Source organism: Scyliorhinus torazame, chromosome 2, assembly GCF_047496885.1.
Source record: "Scyliorhinus torazame isolate Kashiwa2021f chromosome 2, sScyTor2.1, whole genome shotgun sequence".
In the NCBI taxonomy this organism is placed as follows: domain Eukaryota; kingdom Metazoa; phylum Chordata; class Chondrichthyes; order Carcharhiniformes; family Scyliorhinidae; genus Scyliorhinus; species Scyliorhinus torazame.
The window spans coordinates 265319171-265345144 of record NC_092708.1 but is presented as its reverse complement, the minus strand read 5'-3'; the positions used below and the strand labels follow the sequence as shown (position 1 = coordinate 265345144).

At 48.0% G+C, this 25974-nt stretch overlaps 1 protein-coding gene and 1 non-coding gene across 3 annotated transcripts in view; one reads left to right on the top strand and one right to left on the bottom strand.

The window, feature by feature from the left end:
* Positions 1–25974, bottom strand: part of vps39 (VPS39 subunit of HOPS complex) — a 233704-nt gene that overhangs the window by 24434 nt on the left and 183296 nt on the right. For both annotated transcript variants that reach the window (XM_072486723.1, XM_072486733.1), the window contains exons 20-22: positions 22644–22746; positions 9451–9496; positions 8844–8993 (exon numbers count right to left, since the gene is read on the bottom strand). In XM_072486723.1, the coding sequence (XP_072342824.1) occupies positions 8844–8993; positions 9451–9496; positions 22644–22746 (299 nt within the window). The remainder of the gene's footprint in view (positions 1–8843; positions 8994–9450; positions 9497–22643; positions 22747–25974) is intronic.
* Positions 20050–20243, top strand: LOC140408090 (U2 spliceosomal RNA). The gene has a single exon (XR_011940017.1). It is a non-coding gene; the product is annotated as a U2 spliceosomal RNA (small nuclear RNA).

Below are 25974 nucleotides of genomic sequence, written 5' to 3'. Positions count from 1 at the left end.
TTCACTACAGTCTCTGTACTGTGGCCCTTTTTGATTTTTGACTTTAGTTTCTCTGCCTTTCACTTTTTCCCTTACTGCCTTTTGTTTCTGTCCACACTTTACTTCCCACCTCCCACTGACTTCCTGCAGTGGTTCCCATCCCCTTGCCACATTAGTTTTAACCTCCCCAACAGCACTAGCAAACACTCCCCCTAGGACATCGGTTCCAGTCCTGCCCATGGGCAGACCTTCCGGTTTGTACTGGTCCCACCTCCTCCAGAAACGGTTCCAATGTCCCAGGAATTTGAATCCTCCCCTCTTACACAATCTCTCAAGCCACTAATTCATCTCATCTATCCCGACATTCCTACTCTTGACGAGCACGTGGCACTGGTAGCACTACCTTGGAGGTCCTACTTTTTAGTTTAACTCCTCACTTCCTAAATTCAGCTTGTAGGACCTCTTCACGTTTTGTACCTACATGTTAGTGCCTACATGCACCACGACTGCTGGCTTTTCACCCTCCCCCTCCAGAATTTCCTGTCGCCGTTCAGAGACATCCTTGACACTTGCATCAGGGAGGCAACATCCTGGAGTCTCATTTTCGTCCGCAGAAACGCCCGTCTATTCCCCTTACCATTGTGTCCCCTATCACTATAGCTCTGCCACTCTTCCCGCCCTCCTGTGCAGCAGAGCCAGCAATGGTGACATGTACCTGGCTGCTGCCACCTTTCCCTGGTGAGCCATCTCCCCCAACAGTATCCAAAACAGTATATCTGTTTTGGAGAGATATGACCCCAGGGGACCCCTGCACTGCCTTCCTACTCTTCCCCTGTCTGGTGGTCACTCATTTCCTATCTCCCCCAGTAATCTTTAACTGTGGTGTGACCATATGCAGGAATCCGGTATACTAAATGCAGTAACAGCAAGGAGAGCATGGGAACCCACATCACAGGGTGTCCCAAACTTAGATGTAAAGACAATATGAAAGTCAACCTCCAGGATTGCAAGCTGGATCCAGTGCAGGGGGAAAGCAATCTTGGACAGATGCAAATGGAGAAGTCCGTCATCAAGCAATTTTGACATTTGAGAACAGAGTAAAGTGCCTTCAGATCAAAATAAAAGCCTCCATCCTTCCCACGAACACTGGTTTCATGTGCAGTATTTGCGATTGGTTAGTTAAATTGAGACTTGGCCTAATGTCACACGAGACAACACCAACCTAAACTGTAAACTGGTCTTTTTTTCCCACTTGCCAAACACTCATTCTTTGAAGTGACAGGAGAATCCATCAATATTTTTACATCAGTTTTTGTTTGACTATGCATGATGACGTTCTATTTGGTACACCAATGCCCGAAGGAGAATTAATTATAAACTTGTATTGGGCAGAAAATCGTCTGTGAGGATGCAAAGAACTACAAAGTTCCAGAACTGAATATTGGCTATACCATTTAACCATTTGCTGCTCAGCTCCAAAAACATTGGAGTTACAATATCCGACTTAATAAGCATCATAAAAAACAATGAAAAGTCCAACCAAAAAGTGACATGGCTGCAGTTAAGTTGATCCATTCAGAATTAAATATACACCCCTTTTTAGATTGTATGAAAGTGTGCACGTGTTTGTGCTTTATATACATCTGTGCGCTCTGCCCGAAGGCAGGTCCTTGGCTAATTGTTTGGTGATACTTCAACCGGAGTCATTTATTTGGCAGTTTTGGTCAGTAGTGGTTTGACACTGCATTCCACTCTCAGGGCAGGGCGAAGAAGCAGATTCCAAGTCTACCTCAGCCAGAGTAGAAATCAAACTTGCACAGCAGTTAGAATCATAGAAAAGATACAGTGCAGAAGAAGGCCATTCGACCCATCTTGCCCATGCCAGCCCTAGGACACCCAGGTTCCCTTTCTAATCCCATCTTCCTGCACCCGGTCCATAGCCCTGTTGCTTGGAGCACTCAAGGTTCAGATCCAGATACCTTTTTAAAGAGTTTAGGGTCTCTGCCTCCACCACCACCTTAGGCAGTGAATTCCAACTCCCACTATCCTCTGCGTAAAAAGGTTTTTCCTCATGTCCCCTCTACATCATCTGCCATTTATCTTGTATCTATGTTCCCTGGTTCTAGACTTCTCCACCAGGGGAAACAATTTTATCCTGTCCACCCCATCTCTTCCCCTCATAATTTTGTACACCTCAATGAAGTCACCCCTCAGCCTTCTTTGCTCCAAGGAAAGTAACCCCAAACTATCCAATCTCTCCTCGTAGCCACACTTTTCTAGCCCTGACAACATTCTTGTAAACCTCCTCTGCACTCTTTCCAGAGCAACAGCATCCTTCCTGTAATGTGGCGACCAGAACTGCACACAACATTCCAGTTGTGGTCTCGCCAGTGTTTTATACAATTCTAACACTATATCCTTACTTTTATATGTTAGGAATGGGTTAACAGACCTCCCAATTAAATACTGATCTGATGTTAAATATCCAATAGAAGTCACTGATATATAAAGAGGTTACAGGTGGAGATTTGTGTGTGAAGTGGGATCAAAGAAATAAAAGGTATTTTGTGGAGAAGCAGAACTCATTACTCTTGAAGCTTGAACATTATATTCTAACCTCTGTCAATGAAGAGAGCATTCCACATGCTTTCTTAACAACCTTACCTACTTGAACTGCTGCCTTTAGGGACCGTGTACCTGTACACCAAGATCTCTCACTTCTTCTATCCCTCTTAGTATATTCCCATTTATTGTGTACTCCTTACAACTGTTCGACGTCCCTAAATGCTTGACCTCACACTTCGGTGTTAAATTCCATCTGCTACTTTATCGCCCACTCCACCAATCCATCTATATAGTTTTGAAGGTTATAGCTACCTCTGCACTGTCCACCACTCAGCCAATCTTTTTGGCATCTATAAATTTCCCAATCATGCTCCCTGAATTCACATCCAAATCGTTAATTAAAAATTTTTTAAATTTTTTTTTTTATTAAGGGCACCCAATTATTATTATTATTTTTTCTCCAATTAGGGGGCAATTTATCATGGCCAATCCACCTAACCACTTTGGGCTGTGGGGGTGAAACCCACGCAAACACGGGGAGAATGTGTAAACTCCACACAGAAAGTGACTCACGGCAGGGATTCAAACCCGGGTCCTCAGCACCCTAGTCCCAGTGCTAACCACTGCTCCACCGTGCTGCCTCAAATCGTTAATATATAACCGAAACAATAAGGATCCCAACACCGAGCCCTGTCGAACACCTCTTGGAGCAACCTTCCAATGCAGGGGCAGCCATCGACCATTGCCCATTTTTCCTTATACTAAGCCAATTTTTTTGTCCAGTTTCCCATAGGCTTTCACTTTCTTGACCAATCTGCCATGTGGGACTTTGTCAAACGCCTTGCTAAAATCCATGTATACCACATCCACTGCACTACTTTCATCAACACTTTTTCGCTTCCTCAAAGAAATCAATTCAATTTGTGAGGCAAGACCTTCCTTTAACAAGGGTGGCACGGTGGCTGGCACTGCTGCCTGTGGCACTGAGGACCCGGGTCTAAGTCCGGCCCGAGGTCACTGTCCGTGTGGAGTTTGCACAACCCAAAGATGTACATGGCAGGTGGATTGACCATGCTAAACTGCCCCTTAAATTGGAAAAAAAATAACTGGTACTGTGAATTTACAAAAAAAAGACCTTCCTTTAATAAATCCAAGCTGACTATCCCCGATTAGTCCATGCCTTTCTATGTGACAGTTAATCCGCTCAGGATTGATTCTACTAATTCGTCCCCCACTGACATAACTGGCCTATAATTGTTCGGTATTGCCTTTGGACCTTTTTTTAAAAAAAAAAATTTTTATTAAAGGTTTTCATAAAATATCAATAACAAAATGAGAAAGAAAAAAGAACCCAACAGGGTTAAGTACAAAATACAATCTAAAAAAGCAACCTCCCAAACCCCTCTCCCCCCGTACCTAAATAATAAATTAACATTCACACCCAGACTTAACACAACAGGTGTATACACCCCCTCAGACCCTCCAGTGTAAATAACATAAACAAAAATAAAGTAAACCCCCCCCCCCCCCCCACCGCTGCTGCCATTGACCAATGTCTATCGTTCTGCCAGAAAGTCTAAGAACGGTTGCCACCGCCTAAAGAACCCTTGTACCGACCCTCTCAAGGCGAATTTCACCCTCTCCAATTTAATGAACCCTGCCATATCGCTGATCCAGGATTCCACGCTTGGGGGCCTGGGGGACGCAAAGGCCAGAATTCCGGTCTCTTTCGCCTCCTGCACTCCCGGCTCCTCTGCCACCCCAAATATTGCGAGCCCCCAGCCTGGTTTGACCCTGGATCCTACCACCCTCGACACAGTCCTCGCTACGCCCTTCCAAAATTCCTCCAGCGCTGGGCACGCCCAGAACGTATGGGCGTGATTTGCTGGGCTCCCCGAGCACCTAACACACCTGTCCTCACCCCCAAAAAAACGGCTCATCCTTGTCCCGGTCATGTGTGCCCTGTGCAGCACCTTAAACTGTATGAGGCTGAGCCTCGCGCACGATGAGGAAGAGTTCACCCTCCCTAGGGCATCTGCCCACGTCCCTTCCTCAATCTCCTCTCCCAACTCCTCCTCCCACTTGCCTTTCACCTCCACCACCGAGGCCTCCTCCTTCGGACCTTTTTAAACAGCAGAACCATGTTGCATTTCTCCAGTCAAAGAACAAAGCACAATACAGCACAGGAACAGGCCCTTCGGCCCTCCAAGCCTGTACCGGTCATGATACCATCCTCGGCAAAAACCCTCCGCACTTACTAGTGCCATATCCCTTTACACCCACCCAATCCATGGGCGGCATGGTAGCACAGTTCGCTCCGTTGCTTCATAGGACCAGGGTCCCATGTTCAATTCCCGGTTTGGGTCACTGTCTGTGCGGAGTCTGCACATTCATCCTGTGTCTGCGTGGGTTTCCTCCCACAAGTCCCACAAGTGGGGCAGCACGGTAGCATTGTGGATAGCACATTTGCTTCACAGCTCCAGGGTCCCAGGTTCGATTCCGGCTTGGGTCACTGTCTGTGCGGAGTCTGCACATCCTCCCAGTGTGTGCGTGGGTTTCCTCCGGGTGCTCCGGTTTCCTCCCACAGTCCAAAGATGTGCAGGTTAGGTGGATTGGCCATGATAAATTGCCCTTAGTGTCCAAAATTGCCCTTAGTGTTGGGTGGGGTTACTGGGTTATGGGGATAGGGTGGAGGTGTTGACCTTGGGTAGGGTGCTCTTTCCAAGAGCCGGTGCAGACTCGATGGGCCGAATGGCCTCCTTCTGTACTGTAAATTCTATGAAAGTCCCAAAAGACGTGCTTGTTAGGTGAATTGGACATTCTGAATTCTCCCTCAGTGTACATGTGGTGACTAGGGGATTTTTAAGGTAATTTCATTGCAGTGTTAATGTAAGCCTACTTGTGACAATAAAGATTATTATATTATTTGTCGAGATGCCTTTTGAACTCCGTTAATGTATCTGCTTCCACAACTTCCCCTGGCAGCGCGTTCCAGGCACTCACCACCCTGTGTAAAAAACCTGCCTCACACATCTCCTCTAAAATTTGCCCCACAGACTTTAAACTTCTGCCCCCTAGTGACTGACCCCTCCACGCTGGGAAAGAGTGTCTGCCCATCCACTCTATCCATGCCCCTCAATCTTGTCGACTTCTCTCAGGTCTCCCCTCAACCTCCATTGTTCTAATGAAAACCGTTTGAGTCTATTCAGCCTCTCCGCATAGCTAACACCCTCATAGACAACATCCTCGTAAACCTCCTCTGCACCCTCTCCAAAGCCTCCACATCCTTCTGGTAGTATCGCAACCAGAATTGTGCGCAATATTCCAAGTGCGGCCTTACCAAGGTTCTATACAACTGTAGCATGACTCGCCAGTTTTTACATTCGATGCCCCGTCCAATGAAGGCAAGCATTCCATATGCTTTCTTGACTACCTTGTCCACGTGTGTTGCCACTTTCAAAGATCTGTGGACCTGTATGCCCAGATCTCTCTGACTTTCTATATTCCTAAGAGTTTGGTCATTTACTGTATACTTCCCCTCTATGTTATTCCTACCAAAATGCATTACTTCCCATTTGTCGAGGTTAAACTCCAATTTCCATTTCTCAGCCCAAGTCTCCAACCTATCTATGTCCTGCTGTATCCTCCGACAATCCTCAACACTATCTGACACTCCACCAACCTCGGTGTCATCCGTGAACTTACTGATCAGCCCAGCTACATTTTCCTCGAAATCAATTATGTATACTACAAACAACAGAGGCCCCAGCACCGATCCCTGTGGAACACCATTAGTCACAACCTTCCATTTAGAAAAACACCCTTCTACTGCTACCCTCTGCCTTCTGTGACCGAGCCAGCTCTGTATCCATCTTGCCACCTCACCTCGGATCCTGTGTGACTTCAACTTTTGTACCAGTCTGCCATGAAGCACCTTGTCAAAGGCTTTACTGAAGTCCATGTAAACAACATCCATTACTCTCCTCTCATCAATCATCTTTGTCACCTCAAAAAACTCAATCAAGTTAGTGAGTCATGACCTCCCCTTCACAAAACCATGTCGTCTATCGTTAATGAGTCCATTTGTTTCCAAATGGGTATAAATCCTGTCCCATGAGAATTCTCTCCAATAATTTACCTACTACCGACATGAGGCTCACTGGCCTATAGTTTCCTGGATTATCCCTGCTACCTTTCTTAAACAGCGGTCCCACGTTAGCTATTCTCCAGTCCTCTGGGACCTCACCTGTAGCCAATGAGGAGACAAAGATGTCAGTCAAGGCCCCAGCAATTTCCTCCCTTGCTTCCCTCAGTATTCGGGGGTAAATCCAGGCCCAGGAGACTTATCTACCTTAAATGTCTTTTAAAACACCCAATACCTCTTCTTTTTTGATGTCAACGTGACCCAGACTATCCACACGCCCTACCCAAGAATCATCTTCCACAAAGTCCTCCAGTACCTCCCTGTGTCCAGTGAGGATTGGAAAATTATCTTCAGGTCATCTGCTATCTCCTCCTTGACTTTCTTTAGTAGCCTCAGAAACAATCCATCTGGCCCTGGCAACTTAAGGATTTCAATCCTTCGAATACTTCCTTTCTCTTTACGATTCTCCCATCCAGTATCTCACAATGTTCCTCCTGGACTACTATATCTGCATTATCCATTTCCTTGGTAAACACGGAGACAAAATATTAATATAAAACCCTTCCCACAGCCTCTGCAGCGACACACATGTTCCCCTCTTCATCTCCAACTAACCTTGTACCATTAATAGATTAGTAAAATATTTTTTGATTTTATTTAACTTTACTTGCTACTGTTATTATACCCTCTCTTTGATTTCCTTTTTGACTTTGTTCCTGCACTTTCTATATTCGACTAGGATATCTTCAGTGCTTTGTTGTTTATGCCTATTGTACGCTTTTTTTTCCTGTTTGATCTTCCCCTGTATTCCTCTAGAGAACCGGGAGGGGTCAGGATTTGGCAGTACCACCTTAGTTTGGAGGGGACATGTCTACTTTGCACCTTTAGGATCTCTCCTTTTAGTGCTTCCCACTGGTTTTCCACAAATTTATCTTCTAGCAATGCTGGCCTGTCCATCTCAACCAAGTCCCTTCTCATTTCTACAAAGTTTCCCAACCCCAATTCAAAGTTTTACTCCTGCTTTATCTCCGTCCTTTTCCATGGTAATACTGAATCTAACTGGATTGTGATCACTATCCCCGATATGGTCATCAGACATCACTTCACCCATTTGCCCTTCTTCGTTCCCCAAGACTAGGTCTGTTGAGGATATCATTCCTTCTCACAACTGGAATGGATTCCTTAACCATTAGTGCTACTCCCCCCACCCCCCTTTTTTTCTTTACCTCCTCCTCTGTCCTGCCTGAAAACTCTATCTAGGGATCTTGAGCTGCCAATTTTGCCCCTCCTTTAGCCAGGTTTCAGTTATAGCAATGACATCCTGCTGCATGTGTTTACCCGTGCTCTTAACTCTTAACCTTGCTTGTAATACTCCTTGCATTTAAGTACAAACAGTTTAACCCCATAATTTTCCCTTGCTGGACACTTTTAAAACTTTGCTTGTCCTGTAATTCCAAATCTATCATTACATATTGTACATCACGAGCTAAAGTTCTACCTCCATTTTCCTGATCTGATTTTGACCTATCTCATCCTACTCCTGGGATCCCATCTCCCTGCCAAACTGGTTGCCGTTTTCTGAGCTACACGTTACCCATTTAGCCAACTGAGCTCACATACATACACTCAGGTATATTTTTACACTTACTAAATTGAGCTAATCTGATAGAAATTTTGGTACTTATTGTAGAGTAGAGCACTCCAAAATTCAATTCTGGCCTTGGGTGACTGTGTGGAGTTTGCACTTTCTCCCAGTGTCTGTGTGGGTTTCCTCCGGGTTCACCGGTTTCCTCCCACAGTCCAAAAATGTGCAGGTTAAGCGGATTGGCCATGTTAAATTGCCCCTTAGTGTCCAATAGGTTAGGTAGGGTTGCTGGATTACAGGGATAGGGTGGAGGCATGGGCTTAAGTAGGGTGCTCTTTCCAAGGGCTGATGCAGTCTCAATGGACCGAATGGCACTGTAAATTCAGTTTCTATGACAGGTCGCTTGCCTCAATCATATTCAATGTCATCCAAGGATCCCTAGCAGTTGAGTGCAATAATGCTATTATGCAGCTTGGTCTTGCTGATAACGACAAATTTTTGATGCTAGTTCCAGATTTGGAATTTTTGACATTTACAGTTCTGCCTGTACAGTTATAACTTTGGCAGTACCTTTGTGGTGTCCAGTTTACTGTGGTGCAGCTCCAGTATTTGCAGGGCAGCCTGCAAGTTTGCTTGTGGCTCTGGTATCTCCATCCTGATTGGCCCCACACAGTGAATGTCAGGTGGTGACAGGTACATACGTAGTAAAGACAGGTACACCTAAGTGAAACAATTACATGGTTTCAACCTTCTGTGAATGACAGTCAGATTAAACAACAGACTTTGAAACATTTATTTAACTAATAGATTTTAATACATCTTGGACTGATTTAACCAACTATATGTTACAAACAAATACACAAAACCCTGCTGCTCTCTTGTCAACAAATGTACTAGTAGCATGGTCATCAACTGCGGAATACAACCACCCTGACCACTGTTTAATGACGTGTGCCAATCACAAAGGAGCCCCCCCCCCCTCTCTTCCACTGACCTCAGAAATAGCTAATCTGTTTGTTTCTATCTATGGTTCTCACTTAACACTCATCTGAGGGATGGGGCTATGATTCTATGTAGCAAGTATTGTTGAGCAAATACAATAATCTCTGCTACTTATGCTCCACATGAGGGAAAACCAAGGAACTGTGCAGGGAGGATTAGTACTGTGTGTACTCACGTCTTTGTTGCCATCCCTGTTCCAATCATAATGTTTGTGACAGTATCTGAAATCGGACAGAACAAGCACTTATTAAAATCAACAGACATAAACAAAGTCTAGTTTGATCTACTTTGATTGATTTTTAAAAATAAATTTAGAGTACCCAATTCATTTTTTTTCCAATTAAGGGGCAATTTAGCGTGGCCAATCCACCTACCCTGCACATCTTTGGGTTGTGGGGGCGAAACCCACGCAAACACGGGGAGAATGTTCAAACTCCACATGGCCAGTGACCCAGAGCCAGGATCGAACCTGGGACCTTGGCGCCGTGAGACAGCAGTGCTAACCACTGCGCCACCGTGCTGCCCCGATCTACTTTGATAAGGATGCAGGTAAGTGAACTCAGTTCAAAAAGCAATTTTCTAAAGTGAACAAAGCTATAAAACTTGGTGAGATTGGTTAGAAATTGATCCAACAGGCAGTGTTCTAATATATTCATAGCTGGTACCTTACTCTTATCGCATGGAGATCCAAATAAAAACAAACACCTGAGGAAATACATCTACATCTTTGACAAAGGATCATCTGGACTCGAAACGTTAGCTCCTTTCTCTCCTTACAGATGCTGCCAGACCTGCTGAAATTTTCCAGCATTTTCTCTTTTGGTTTCAGATTCAACAGGTGGTAGTCTCAAGCAATCAGTTTTCAGGGCCCAAGTGGTGAAAATAAATATTCTGCCGAGGTTCCTGTTCATATTCCAGACACTCCCGATCTTTATACCGAAGGCCTTCTTTTGGAAACTGGACACAATTATTTCGGACTTTGTATTGGCAGGGAATGTGCCAAGGGTTAAGAGGACGCTGTTTCAGAGGCAGCAGGGAGGGTTGGTGTTGCCGAACCTTCTACATTACTATTGGGCAGCTAACGTGGAGAAGGTGAGGCGATGGTGGGAAGTAGAGGGGGTAGAATGAATTAGGATGGAGGAGGAATCCAGCGAGAGGGTCCAGCTTAAGGGCTATGGTGATGGCAGTGTTACCAATGGCGCCGAGCAGATACTCAGGGGAGCCCAGTGGTGCAGTCCACGGTGAAGATCTGGAACCAGCTGAGGAGGTACTTTAAGATATAGAGGGGATACCTCCGGTTGCGGCGATGCGGAGCTAAGCCGCACATTTCGGCAGCTCCTGCGATAACGACATTTGGGCTCTCCAGAGGAGCCCCAACGGAACTTTTTTTATTTAAGCCCGTGTGGGAAGGTGAAGTAAGGTCCCCCCTTATGTTGATGGCCGAGATTAGCGGTGGAGCGTCAGAGAAAGAGGCTCTGGAGCAGCGGCAAAAACGAGGGGGAAAAAACAAGGTGGCGGAGGGCGGAGATCGAGCAGCATGGGGGCCGGACCAGCAGGAGTTCCTTAAGCGCTGTGTGGAGGAGCTTAAAAAGGAGGTGCTGGCGCCAATGCTGTTGGCGATCGAGGGGCTGAAGGAGACCCAGAAGGCCCAAGCGGTGGAGCTTCGCGAGGTGAGAGATAAAACGATTGAGAACGAGGATGAGATCCTGGGCCTGGCGGTAAAAATGGAGGCGCACGAGGCGGTGCACAGGAGGTGGGCTGAGAGACTCGAGGTGCTGGAGAACAGGTAGAGGAGGAAGAATCTCCGGATTCTGGGTCCCCCGAAGGAGTGGAGGGAGCTGATGCCGGGGCGTATGCGAGTACAATGCTCCATTCGCTGATGGGTGCGGAGGCCTCTCCGAGCCCCCTGGAGCTGGAAGGGGCTCACCGGGTCCTGGCGAGGAGACCCAAGGCGGATGAGCCGCCAAGGGCCTAGTGGCAAGGTTCCATCGCTTCGCGGACAAAGAAAATGTTCTGAGATGGGCCAAGAAGGTGCGGAGCAGTAGATGGGAGAATGCGGTGATCCGAGTTTACCAGGATTGGAGCGCGGAGGTGGCAAGGAGGAGAGCTGGCTTCAACCGGGCCAAGGAGGTGCTGCACAAAAAAAGAGTCAGGTTCGGCATGCTGCAGCCTGCGCGACTGTGGGTCACTTATCAGGACCGACACCATTATTTTGAAATGCCAGAAGAGGCTTGGACCTTTATTCAAACGGAAAAATTGAACTCGAATTGAGGGGCTGTGGTTGTGGGGGGAGATGTTGGTTGTATACGGGATTGTAAATATGGGTAAAGAATACTTCATGGGTGGGATGATGGATGGGGATGTGGGTAGAATTCTGGTTAAAATTCCATTTTTCTTTTCTGTAGACGAGATGATGGTGAATGTGGGCGTCGGTGCTGGAGACCGGGATAATGGCCGCACCAGGAGCTGCGCCACAGGGGGCGGGGCGGGCTCAGGAAAGCGCGGGCTTGTTCCCGTGCTAAAGGGGGGGGGGGGGAGATGGAGGAAGGTAAGGAGAAGGGGAGACTCCCACACGGGGAGATCAACGGGAAGGCGGGGGAAGCAGAAGTCAGCTGACTCACGGAAGTAATATGGGGGAGCAAAAGTGCTAGATGCGGATCTAGTGGGGGGGGGGGGGGGGGGGAAAAGAGACGGACGACAGTAGGGTTGCTGCTGCACTGTCCGAGGGGGAACTGAAAATGGAAGGGGAGGTCGGGGCGGGGTTCCCCGCCTGGGGGACTGGAGGGTGCGGGAGGCACGGGCACGACACTGGCCTAGGATAGGAGATGGATAGGCGGCGGGGGTGGGGTGGCCCCCCAATCCGGCTGATCACGTGGAATGTGAGAGGCCTAAATGGGCCGGTTAAGACGGCCCGAGTGTTCGCGCATCTAAAGGGACTGACGGCAGACGTGGTCATGCTTCAGGAGACACATCTGAAGGTGGCAGATCAGGTCAGGTTAAGGAAAGGATGGGTAGGACAGGCGTTCCATTCGGAGCTGGATGCGAAGAATAGAGGGGTGGCAATACTGGTGGGGAAGCGGGTGTCGTTTGAGGCCAAGAACATAGTAGCGGACAATGGAGGCCAATACGTGATGGTGAGCGGGAGGTTGCAGGGCACGGAGGTGGTACTGGTGAATGTATATGCCCCGAACTGGGACGATGCAGGATTCATGAAACGGATGTTGGGGCGTATTCGAGACTTGGAGGTAGGGAGCTTGACAATAGGTGGGGATTTTAACACGGTGCTGGACCCAGCATTAGATTGTTCCAGATCTAGGATGGGGAAGAGGCCGGCTGCGGCCAAGGTGCTCAGGGGGTTTATGGATCAGATTTGGGGGGGGGGGGGGAAAAAAGAGTAGATCCATGGAGATTTGCCAGGCCTTTGGCCAGAGAATTTTCTTTTTTCTCCCACGTACATAAGGCCTACTCCTGGATAGATTTTTTTGTTCTGGGCAGGGCATTGATCCCGAAAGTGGAGGGAACGGAGTATTCGGCCATAGCCATTTCAGACCATGCCCCGCATTGGGTGGAGCGAGAGCTGGGGGAGGAGAGGGACCAACGCCCGTTGTGGCGGTTGGATGTGGGACTGCTGGCAGACGAGGAAGTGTGTGGGAGGGTGCGGGGGTGCATCGAAAGGTATCTGGAGGCCAACGACAACGGGGAGGTGCAGGTGGGAGTAATATGGGAGGCGCTGAAGGTGGTGGTCAGGGGAGAGTTAATCTCCATCAGGGCTCATAGGGTGAAGAGAGAGGGCAGGGAATGGGAGAGGTTAGTGGGGAGATTTTAAGAGTGGACAGGAGATATGCCGAGGCTCCTGATGAGGGACTACTCAGGGAGAGACAAAGTCTCCAGACGGAGTTCGACCTGCTGACCACAGGGAAGGCAGAGGCACAGTGGAGGAAGGCACAGGGGGCGATATATGAATATGGGGAGAAGGCGAGTCGGATGCTGGCACATCAGCTCCGTAAGAGGATGGCAGCGAGGGAAATAGATGGAGTCAAGGATGGTGTGGTGCGGAGTGCGGGGAAAGTGAATGAGGCATTCAAGGCCTTTTACAAGGAGCTGTATAGGTCCCAGCCCCCAGGGGGAAAAGAGGGGATGCAACGATTCTTGGACCAACTGAGGTTCCCGAGGGTGGAGGAGCAGTAGGTGGCTGGTTTGGGACGCCAATTGGGGTGGAGGAGCTGGTTAAAGGACTGGGGAGCATGCAGGCAGGGAAGGCCCCGGGGCTGGATGAGTTCCTGGTCGAGTTTTATAGGAAGTATGTAGACCTGTTAGCCCCGTTGCTGGTAAGGACCTTCAATGAAGCAAGGAAGGGGGGGGACCCTGCCCCCGACAATGTCGGAGGCGACGATCTCTTTGATCTTGAAGCGGGATAAGGACCCACTGCAATGTGGGTCGTATAGACCGATCTCGCTCCTCAATGTAGATGCTAAGTTGCTGGCAAAAATGTTGGCCACGAGGATTGAGGACTGTGTCCCGGGGGTGATTCACGAGGACCAGACGGGATTCGTAAAGGGTAGGCAGTTAAATACTAATGTGCGAAGGCTCCTAAATGTGATAATGATGCCACCGGTGGAGGGAGAAGCGGAGATAGTGACAGCCATGGACGCGGAGAAGGCCTTTGATCGGGTAGAGTGGGAGTATCTCTGGGAAGCGTTGAGGAGGTTTGGGTTTGGCGGAGGGTTTATTAGTTGGGTTAAGCTCCTGTATAGAGCCCCAGTGGCGAGTGTGGTCACGAACCGGCGGAGGTCGGAGTATTTCCGGCTGTATCGAGGGACGAGGCAGGGGTGCCCCCTGTCTCCTCTGCTGTTTGCATTAGCAATTGAACATTTGGCCATGGCGTTAAGGGAGTCGGGGAAATGGAAGGGGGTGGTTCGAGGGGGAGAGGAACATCGAGTGTCGCTGTCCGCAGACGACCTGTTGCTGTATGTGGCGGATCCAGTGGAGGGGATGGTTGAGGTCATGCAGATCCTAAGGGAGTTTGGAGACTTTTCGGGCTATAAGCTCAATGTGAGAAAGAGTGAGCTCTTTGTGGTGCATCCGGGGATCAGGAAAGAGGGATAGACGACCTACTGTTGAGGAGGGCGGAAAGGAGCTTTCGATACTTGGGGATTCAGGTAGCTAGGAGCTGGGGGGCACTGCACAAATTTAATTTGACGCGGCTCGTGGAACAGATGGAGGACGATTTTAAAAGGTGGGACATGTTGCCACTCTCGCTGGCGGGCAGGGTACAGTCGATTAAAATGGTGGTCCTCCCGAGGTTTCTTTTTGTATTCTAATGCCTCCCAATTGTGATTGCCAAGGCCTTCTTTAAGAGGGTAAGCAGGAGCATTATGGGATTTGTGTGGGCGAGCAAGACCCAGAGGGTAAGGAGGAGGTTCCTGGAGCGTAGTAGAGATAGAGGAGGATTGGCGTTGCCGAATTTGGGTGGCTACTACTGGGCAGCCAACGTGGCGATGATCCGTAAGTGGGTGATGGAGGGAGAGGGGGCGGCGTGGAAGAGGTTGGAGATGGCGTCCTGCAAAGGAACGAGCCTGGGGGTGCTGGTGACGGCACCGCTGCCGCTTTCGCCGACAAGGTACACCACGAGCCCGGTGGGGGCAGTGGAGACGGCACAGGGGTGCGATGGGAGCCTCGTTATGGTCCCCGATCAGAGATAACCATCGGTTTGTCCCAGGAAGGATGGATGGGGGGTTTCAGAGCTGGCATCGGGCAGGGATTAGAAGAATGGGGGACCTGTTCATCGATGGGACGTTTGCGAGCTTAGGGGCGCTGGATGAGAAATTTGGACTACCCCCGGGAAATGCATTCAGGTACATGCAAGTGAGGGCGTTTGTGAGGCGGCAGGTGAGGGAATTCCCGCTGCTCCCGGCACAGGGGATTCAAGACAGGGTGATTTCGGGCGTATGGGTCGGAGAGGGCAAGGTGTCGGCGATATACCAGGAGATGAAAGAAGAGGGGGAGGCTTTGGTAGAGGAGCTGAAGGGTAAATGGGAAGAGGAGTTGGGGGAGGAGATTGAGGAGGGGCTATGGGCTGATGCCCTAAGTAGGGTTAATTCCTCTTCCTCGCGTGCCAGGCTTAGCCTGATACAATTTAAGGTGGTTCATAGAGCGCATATGACGGGGGCGAGGCTGAGTAGGTTCTTTGGGGTGGAGGACAGATGTGGGAGGTGCTCAGGAAGTCCGGCGAACCATGTCCATATGTTTTGGTCATGCCCGGCACTGGAGGGGAGTTGCGGGAACAGTATCTAAGGTGGTGAAAGTCCGGGTCAAGCCAAGCTGGGGGCTAGCACTATTTGTAGTAGTGGACAAGCCGGGAATGCAGGAGGCGAAAGAGGCCGGCATTCTGGCCTTTCCGTCCCGAGTAGCCCGGCGAAGGATCTTGTTAATGTGGAAAGAGGCGAAGCCCCCCAGTGTGGAAGCCTGGATAAGTGATATGGCAGGGTTTATCAAGTTGGAGGATAAAGTTTGCCTTGAGAGGGGCTGCGCAGGGGTTCTACAGGTGGTGGCAACCGTTCCTAGACTATCCCGTTAGATGAAGGTCGGACAGCAGCAACAGCAACCCGGGGGGGGGGACATCTTTCGTGTGGGGGGGGGGGGGGGGGGGGAGGTTTTTTTTTCTGGGGGGCATTTGAGCAAGAAAACATATGAATAATCTGGAAAACTGACATGTACGGGAGGAATCCAATGTACAAAGTTCTGTATCATATTGACTTGCTATGTTCATGCCTTGCTATGCAAGCTTTCTTTCTTTTTTTTTGTTCCGGGGGGAGGGGGGGTTTGTTTGTATGGTTGAAAATTGTTGAAAAATTCTTAATAAACATAATTTTTAAAAAAAGATATAGGAGGGGATGTTGGTGTTAATGCCGTTGTGTGAAAACCACGGTTTTGTGCCAGGGGATAGATAGCATGTATAGGAAGTGGAGAAAAGTGGGGCTGGTTAAGGCGAGGCATTTTTATCTGGAAGAAGGGTTTGCCAGCATAGATGAATTGAAGGAGAGGGTAGAGCTCTCGAGAGGAAGTGAGTCTAGGTGCCTGCAGGTAAGGGACTTTGCATGGAAGGTTTGGAAAGAGTTTCCCAGTTTGCTTAGGTACACCCTGTTGGAGCAACTGTTGCTTCCGGATGTGGAAGGGGAGAGCAGGATTCGAGAAATATACAGGTGGCTGGGAGAACAGGGAGGTGAGCGGGTGGTGAAGATTAAGGAGAAGTGGGAAGGGGAGCTGGGAGGGGAGATAAACTGGAGAGTATGGAGTGAGGCACTCCGAAGGGGAAAAGCGACCTCGTGCGCAAGGGTGAGCCCGATACAGTTCAAGGCGGTACACTGGGTACATATGACACGGGCAAGAATGAGAGAGATCTTTCAGGTGGTGGCAGACAAGTGTGAGAAGTTTGGTGGCGGTACTGATGGAGGGGAGGAAGGTCGATGTTATGGCCTTCGCTTCTCTGATTACCCAGTGACTAATTTTATTGGAGTGGCGGTCAGCACTGAAACTGAAGTGACATCACAGAAAAGCTGTGACCCGAGTGACTGGTTGGGAATCTACACTAAATTAAAAAAATGAAGCATTGGTAACTAATTAAACATAATTACTTAATTATAATTTAGAGGGGTATCTAAGCCAGAGATCGGAGAGTACTATATTTAGCTTTCACATTTATATTAGAAATCCAGTGCTAGGAATCCTCCCTGTGTGTGCGTGGGTTTCCTCCCACAGTCCAAAAATGTGCAGGTTAGGTGGATTGGCTGTGATAAATTGTCCTTAGTGTCCAAAATTGCCCTTAGTGTTGGGTGGGGTTACTAGGTTATGGGGATAGGGTGGAGGTGTCGACCTTGGGTGGACACAGTGGTCCTTCCAAGAGCCGGTGCAGACTCTATGGGCCGAATGGCCTCCTTCGGCACTGTAAATTCTATGAAAACTATGAAACAGATAGTTAACGGTAACTTAAAAAAAAATTTTTTTTTTTTTAAACTTTTAATTTTAATTTACTAATTAATTGATGCAATGTCAGTTAGAGGGGTGCAGTGCTCTGACTGTGAGATGTGGCAGGTCCGGGAGGCTTCCAGCTGCCCGGATGGCTTCATCTGCAGAACGTGCACCCAACTGGAGCTCCTCACAGACCGCATGGTTTGGTTGGAGCAGCAATTGGATGCACTTAGGAGCATGCAGGTGGCGGAAAGCGTCATAGATCGCAGTTATATAAATGTGGTCACACCCAAGGTGCAGGCAGAGAAATGGGTGACCACCAGAAAGGGCAGGCAGTCAGTGCAGGAATCCCCTGTGGTTGTCCCCCTCTCGAACAGGTATACCCATTTGGATACTGTCGGGGGGGATAGCCTATCAGGGGAAAACAGCAGCAGCCAGAGCAGTGGCACCACGGCTGGTTCTGATGTTCAGAAAGGAGGGTCAAAGCGAAGAGCAATAGTAATAGTAATAGGGGACTCTATAGTCAGGGGCACAGATAGGCGCTTCAGTGGACGTGAAGGAGACTCCAGGATGGTATGTTGCCTCCCTGGTGCCAGGGTCCAGGATGTCTCCGAACGGGTAGAGGGCATCCTGAAGGGGGAGGGCAAACAGGCAGAGGTCGTTGTACATATTGGTACTAACGACATAGGCAGGAAGGGGCATGAGGTCCTGCAGCAGGAGTTCAGGGAGCTAGGCAGAAGGTTAAAAGACAGGACCTCTAGGGTTGTAATCTCGGGATTACTCCCTGTGCCACATGCCAGTGAGGCTAGAAATAGGAAGATAGAGCAGCTAAACACGTGGCTAAACAGCTGGTGTAGGAGGGAGGGTTTCCGTTATCTGGACCACTGGGAGCTCTTCCGGGGCAGGTGTGACCTATATAAGAAGGACGGGTTGCATCTAAACTGGAGAGGCATAAATATCCTGGCCGCGAGGTTTGCTAGTGTCACACGGGAGGGTTTAAACTAGTATGGCAGGGGGTGGGCACGGGAGCAATAGGTCAGAAGGTGAGAGCATTGAGGGAGAACTAGGGAATAGGGACAGTGGGGCTCTGAGGCAAAGCAGACAGGGAGAAGTTGCTGAACACAGCGGGTCTGGTGGCCTGAAGTGCATATGTTTTAATGCAAGAAGTATTACGGGTAAGGCAGATGAACTTAGAGCTTGGACTAGTACTTGGAACTATGATGTTGTTGCCATTACAGAGGCCTGGTTGAGGGAAGGGCAGGATTGGCAGCTAAACGTTCCAGGATTTAGATGTTTCAGGCGGGATAGAGGGGGATGTAAAAGGGGTGGCGGAGTTGCGCTACTGGTTAGGGAGAATATCACAGCTGTACTGCGGGAGGACACCTCAGAGGGCAGTGAGGCTATATGGGTAGAGATCAGGAATAAGAAGGGTGCAGTCACAATGTTGGGGGTTTACTACAGGCCTCCCAACAGCCTGCGGGAGATAGAGGAGCAGATAGGTAGACAGATTTTGGAAAAGAGTAAAAACAACAGGGTTGTGGTGATGGGAGACTTCAACTTCCCCAATATTGACTGGGACTCACTTAATGCCAGGGGCTTAGACGGGGCAGAGTTTGTAAGGAGAATCCAGGAGGGCTTCTTAAAACAATATGTAGACAGTCTAACTAGGGAAGGGGCGGTACTGGACCTGGTATTGGGGAATGAGCCCGGCCAGGTGGTAGAAGTTTCAGTAGGGGAGCATTTCGGGAACAGTGACCACAATTCAGTAAGTTTTAAAGTGCTGGTGGACAAGGATAAGAGTGGTCCTAGGATGAATGTGCTAAATTGGGGGAAGGCTAATTATAACAATATTAGGCGGGAACTGAAGAACATAGATTGGGGGCGGATGTTTGAGGGCAAATCAACATCTGACATGTGGGAGGCTTTCCAGTGTCAGTTGAAAGGAATTCAGGACCGGCATGTTCCTGTGAGGAAGAAGGTTAAATACGGCAATTTTAGGGAACCTTGGATAACGAGAGATATTGTAGGCCTCGTCAAAAAGAAAAAGGAGGCATTTGTCAGGGCTAAAAGGCTGGGAACAGACGAAGCCTGTGTGGAATATAAGGAAAGTAGGAAGGAACTTAAGCAAGGAGTCAGGAGGGCTAGAAGGGGTCACGAAAAGTAATTGGCAAATAGGGTTAAGGAAAATCCCACGGCTTTTTACACATACATAAAAGCAAGAGGGTAGCCAGGGAAAGGGTTGGCCCACTGAATGATAGGCAAGGGAATCTATGTGTGGAGCCAGAGGAAATGGGCGAGGTACTAAATGAATACTTTGCATCAGTATTCACCAAAGAGAAGGAATTGGTAGATGATGAGTCTGGAAAAGGGTGTGTAGATAGCCTGGGTCACATTGAGATCCAAAAAGGACGAGGTGTTGGGTGTCTTAAAAAATATTAAGGTAGCTAAGTCCCCAGGGCCTGATGGGATCTACCCCAGAATACTGAAGGAGGCTGGAGAGGAAATTGCTGAGGCCTTGACAGAAATCTTTGGATCTTCACTGTCTTCAAGTGATGTCCCGGAGGACTGGAGAATAGCCAATGTTGTTCCTCTGTTTAAGAAGGGTAGCAAGGATAATCCAGGGAACTACAGGCCGGTAAGCCTTACTTCAGTGGTAGGGAAATTACTGGAGAGAATTCTTCGAGGCAGGATTTACTCCCATTTGGAAGCAAATGGACGTATTAGTGAGAGGCAGCATGGTTTTGTGAAGGGGCAGTCGTGTCTCACTAACTTGATTTTCGAGGAGGTCACAAAGATGATTGATGCAATCGCTTCTCGGCCTTTTGGCTAAGATCAAGTGTCTGTAGATTGAGCCTTTGGTTCAGATCTGGTATGTCTCTCTTGTGGGGACCATGAATTCGATTCAATTTGAATTAGTTTTTTGGAGCAGGTGAGGAGCTGGATTAGGGGTTCGCCCCTGACCCACACTCTGAGCCCTGGCTTGGTAACTCAGAAAAGGAAAAAAATTTTATAATGAAAAAAAAAGATGCAGGTAAGGCAGTGGATGTTGTCCATATGGACTTCAGTAAGGCCTTTGACAAGGTCCCTCATGGTAGACTGGTACAAAAGGTGAAGTCACACGGGATCAGGGGTGAGCTGGCAAGGTGGATACAGAACTGGCTAGGTCATAGAAGGCAGAGAGTAGCAATGGAAGGATGCTTTTCTAATTGGAGGGCTGTGACCAGTGGTGTTCCACAGGGATCAGCGCTGGGACCTTTGCTGTTTGTAGTATAAATGATTTGGAGGAAAATGTAACTGGTCTGATTAGTAAGTTTGCAGACGACACAAAAGTTGGTGGAATTGCGGATAGCGATGAGGACTGTCAGAGGATACAGCAGGATTTAGATTGTTTGGCGACTTGGGCGGAGAGATGGCAGATGGAGTTTAATCCGGACAAATGTGAGGTAATGCATTTTGGAAGGTCTAATGCAGGTAGGGAATATACAGTGAATGGTAGAACCCTCAAGAGTATTGAAAGTCAGAGAGATCTAGGAGTACAGGTCCACAGGTCACTGAAAGGGGCAACACAGGTGGAGAAGGTAGTCAAGAAGGCTACGGCAGGCTTGCCTTCATTGGCCGGGGCATTGAGTATAAGAATTGGCAAGTCATGTTGCAGCTGTATAGAACCTTAGTTAGGCCACACTTGGGAGTATAGTGTTCAATTCTGGTCGCCACACTACCAGAAGGATGTGGAGGCTTTAGAGAGGGTGCAGAAGAGATTTACCAGAATGTTGCCTGGTAAGGAGGGCATTAGCTATGAGGAGCGGTTGAATAAACTCGGTTTGTTCCCACTGGAACGAAGGAGGTTGAGGGGCGACCTGATAGAGGTCTACAAAATTATGAGGGGCATAGACAGAGTGGATAGTCAGAGGTTTTTCCCCAGGGTAGAGGGGTCAATTACTAGGGGGCATAGGTTTAAGGTGAGAGGGGCAAGGTTTAGAGTAGATGTATGAGGCAAGTTTTTTTTACACAGAGGGTAGTGGGTGCCTGGAACTCGCTACCGGAGGAGGTGGTGGAAGCAGGGACGATAGTGACATTTAAGGGGCATCTTGACAAATACATGAATAGGATGGGAATAGAGGGATACGGACCCAGGAAGTGTAGAAGATTGTAGTTTAGTCGGGCAGCATGGTCGGCACGGGCTTGGAGGGCCAAAGGGCCTGTTCCTGTGCTGTACATTTCTTTGTTCTTTGGTGGTAGGGGCCTGGCTGGATGATATGACTTTCTTTGGCTGGAAAAGATTCAATATGAGTCAAGGTGTTCAGCAAGGTGGGGGATGTCCGTGACCGTGTTTGAGGAGTTGATTGTCGCAGGGGAGGAGAGGGAATTTGAACATTCTCCCAGTGTTTGCGTGGGTTTCGCCCCTGCAACCCAAAGATGTGCAGGGTAGGTGTGTTGGGAAGTTTGTTTCCCGAGCTGTCTATGTGTTGTAACTTTTCATATAAGTTTGGAATAAAATACATTTATAAAGATTTTGTTTCTATATCACCACTTGTCATTTTCTTAATATTGATTAATTGCTTAGTATTTTAAATATGTCGGATTTGAAAGTACTTTTCAAATGTGCTGACTATTGCCTCACACCTAGGAAAATGAACACAATTCGAAAAGTATTCCAGAATTTGTGTAATCTCATAATTTCACCCCGAGTTACCAGTTTTGAGGGTGGGACATGATTCAAGTGAAATGAATATAAATCCACTGTCAAAGGACTGCCGAAAACGCTGTTTTTTGGTGTAACACAACGGTGCTTAAAATTCCCCAATCTTTTGCAATAATTTGTCTGGTTCCACCAGGTTGTGCTAGATGAGTGGCGAATAAGTGAAAACTGCCTGGCCCTCACCATGTCTCAGGAAATGACTTGACCTCCAGACGCAGGTACAAACAGATAACCACCCATGAACAAATATGCTAGAGGGGACGGCATGGTGGCACAGTGGTTAGCACTGCTGCCTCCCACAGCTGAGGACCTGGGATCGGTCACTGTCCGTGTGGAGCTTGCACATTCTCCCAGTATCTGTGTGGGTCTCACCCCCACAACCCAAAGATGTGCAGCACAGGTGGATTGGCCACGCTAAATTGCCCCTTAATTGCAAAAAACTTATTGGGTACTCTACATTTTTTTTTTAAAAATGCATTAAATTCATTCTGCTCTCACTTAGTGAAGAACTGTCTATATGCAAGGAGCAGTCAGGCTCATTAATTGGTCAATGCTGAATTTGAACCCAAGGACCCCAGCATTGCAGGCCCAACACTTAGATATTTAAAAAGGTCCAGAAACCTTGAATACAAAAATGCATTAAACATGGTAATTTTAACTGTAGATACCAGAAGTACTGAAATGAAATGTGGAATACTTACTCTTCGGCCATTTTAATATTCTTCAGTATGTGAACATAAATAAAAAGGGCTTGTTCATGTAGACCCATTTGACCCATCAGCAACGCTCGTTCCTCCAGCAACCCTAAAACATCACCAGAAAGATCATTCACGACATTCATTTTCACCCTTCCTTTTCCACACTGAGCAGTTCCAAATGAAGACCAAGGTGTAGAGCGTATTGAGAGGGCCCCTTCCTGTTGATTCCCTTCTTTCCCCTTTATTTTTGCTGTTATCATTTTGATTCATGGATGCTTACTGGGCATATATCTTAAGTTGAGCAGGAAAGGGAGGAATTCAAAAGTTACAAAAGAGAACACTGTGCTAACTTTTGAACAGCAGAACTCAGACCTTTTGGCACCCAAGAGATCAGTGGGACTCATTTGGTTAGCTGGTGGCCAATGAATTGACCAAAAGTCCACATTCTGCCCGGTGACAGGCAGTGATTGGGTACTGCCTGAATGGGATGACTTTCAGAGGGCCAGGGGGAAAGCAGTTGAGTCCTGGAAGCTCAGAGGAAAGAAACTGCTCTCTCACCCTCGTGTTTTCTCTAGAAAAGCTGCTGTATTTCTGGAACTGCAGAGACCTGAATGAATCTACAGTGACAACCATTACAGAAATCTCGGACTGAAAGTCTAAATTGAGGGAAGGCATGCTAAAAATAACTGCTGGAAGCAAAGACTGTTATCTTTTTACTTTCATTATTATTTTTACACATCTCTTCTTCCCTTTTGCGTTTGTCTGTCTTGTGTGTTTGTGCATATACAGTTTAAGTGGGGGGGCAGTTAGGAATGAGATAATAGTTAACCTGTTGTATTTGCTGCATATTTAATTATAGTAACTTCACAAACCTGGTGACTATAGTTATTGGACAGCTAAGACCCAAAGACTTTGGGTGTTTTCTAAGAAATATTCATCAATTTCAATTGTGGTGTGACTCCAGGTCAAGTGGAGCTGGAATTGACTGCACACTAGCTCAGGGGGTGGTAACAGTATGAAGTTACCAGGGTTGAAGAGAAAAGATGGGAGAAATTAGAAAGCAACAAGTCAATGTCACGTTTCGATGTCAGGAATGGAAGACACATGAAAATAATGCAGCAGGGGCATGGGAACCTGGATTGTAGTTTTAGGGTACAGGAGAATGAGAGTAGAGAGGTCAGGAGCACAGATTTGACGTTGCAGGAGGGGGCCAGTGTTCAGGTAGGTGGTTTGAAGTGTGTCTACTTCAATGCCAGGAGTATACGAAATAAGGTAGGGGAACTGGCAGCATGGGTTGGTACCTGGGACTTCGATGTTGTGGCCATTTCGGAGACATGGATAGAGCAGGGACAGGAATGGATGTTGCAGGTTCCGGGGTTTATGTGTTTTAGTAAGCTCAGAGAAGGAGGCAAAAGAGGGGGAGGTGTGGCGCTGCTAGTCAAGAGCAGTATTACGGTGGCGGAGAGGATGCTAGCTGGGGACTCATCTTCCGAGGTAGTATGGGCGGAGGTTAGAAACAGGAAAGGATAGGTCACCCTGTTGGCAGTTTTCTATAGGCCTCCAAATAGTTCTAGGGATGTAGAGGAAAGGATGGCGAGGATGATCCTGGATAAGAGCGAAAGTAACAGGGTAGTTATTATGGGAGACTTTAACTTTCCAAATATTGACTGGAAAAGATTTAGTTCGAGTACATTAGATGGGTCGCTTTTTGTACAATGTGTGCAGGAGGGTTTCCTGACACAATATGTTGACAGGCCAACAAGAGGCGAGGCCACGTTGGATTTGGTTTTGGGTAATGAACCAAGCCAGGTGTTGGATTTGGAGGTAGGAGAGCACTTTGGGGACAGCGACCACAATTCGGTGACGTTTACGTTAGTGATGGAAAGGGATAAGTATACACCGCAGGGCAAGAGTTATAGCTGGGGGGAGGGCAATTATGATGCCATTAGACGTGACTTGGGGGGGATAGGTTGGAGAAGTAGGCTGCAAGTGTTGGGCACACTGGATAAGTGGAGCTTGTACAAGGAACAGCTACTGCGTGTTCTTGATAAGTACGTACCGGTCAGGCAGGGAGGAAGGCGTAGAGCGAGGGAACCGTGGTTTACCAAAGAAGTGGAATCTCTTGTTAAGAGGAAGAAGGAGGCCTATGTGAAGATGAGGTGTGATGTTTCAGTTGGGGCGATGGATAGTTACAAGGTAGCGAGGAAGGATCTAAAGAGAGAGCTAAGACGAGCAAGGAGGGGACATGAGAAGTATTTGGCAGGTAGGGTCAAGGAAAACCCAAAAGCTTTCTATAGGTATGTCAGGAATAAGCGAATGACTAGGGTAAGAGTAGGGCCAGTCAAGGACTGGGATGGGAAGTTGTGTGTGGAGTCTGAAGAGATGGGCGAGATACTAAATGAATATTTTTCGTCAGTATTCACTCAGGAAAAAGATAATGTTGTGGAGGAGAATGCTGAGACCCAGGCTATTAGAATAGATGGCATTGAGGTACGTAGGGAAGAGGTGTTGGCAATTCTGGACAGCCTGAAAATAGATAAGTCCCCGGGGCCTGATGGGATTTATCCTAGGATTCTCTGGGAGGCCAGGGAAGAGATTGCTGGGCCTTTGGCTTTGATTTTTATGTCATCATTGGCTACAGGAATAGTGCCAGAGGACTGGAGGATAGCAAATGTGGTCCCTTTGTTCAAAAAGGGGAGTAGAGACAACCCCGGCAACTATAGAGCGGTGAGCCTCACGTCTGTTGTGGGTAAAGTCTTGGAGGGGATTATAAGAGACAAGATTTATAATCATCTAGATAGGAATAATATGATCAGGGATAGTCAGCATGGCTTTGTGAAGGGTAGGTCATGCCTCACAAACCTTATCGAGTTCTTTGAGAAGGTGACTGAACAGGTAGATGAGGGTAGAGCAGTTGATGTGGTATATATGGATTTCAGTAAAGCATTTGATAAGGTTCCCCACGGTAGGCTATTGCAGAAAATACGGAGGCTGGGGATTGAGGGTGATTTAGAGATGTGGATCAGAAATTGACTAGCTGAAAGAAGACAGAGGGTGGTGGTTGATGGGAAATGTTCAGAATGGAGTTCAGTTACAAGTGGCGTATCACAAGGATCTGTTCTGGGGCCGTTGCTGTTTGTCATTTTTATCAATGACCTAGAGGAGGGCGCAGAAGGGTGGGTGAGTAAATTTGCAGACGACACTAAAGTCGGTGGTGTTGTCGACAGTGTGGAAGGATGTAGCAGGTTACAGAGGGACATAGATAAGCTGCAGAGCTGGGCTGAGAGGTGGCAAATGGAGTTTAATGTAGAGAAGTGTGAGGTGATTCACTTTG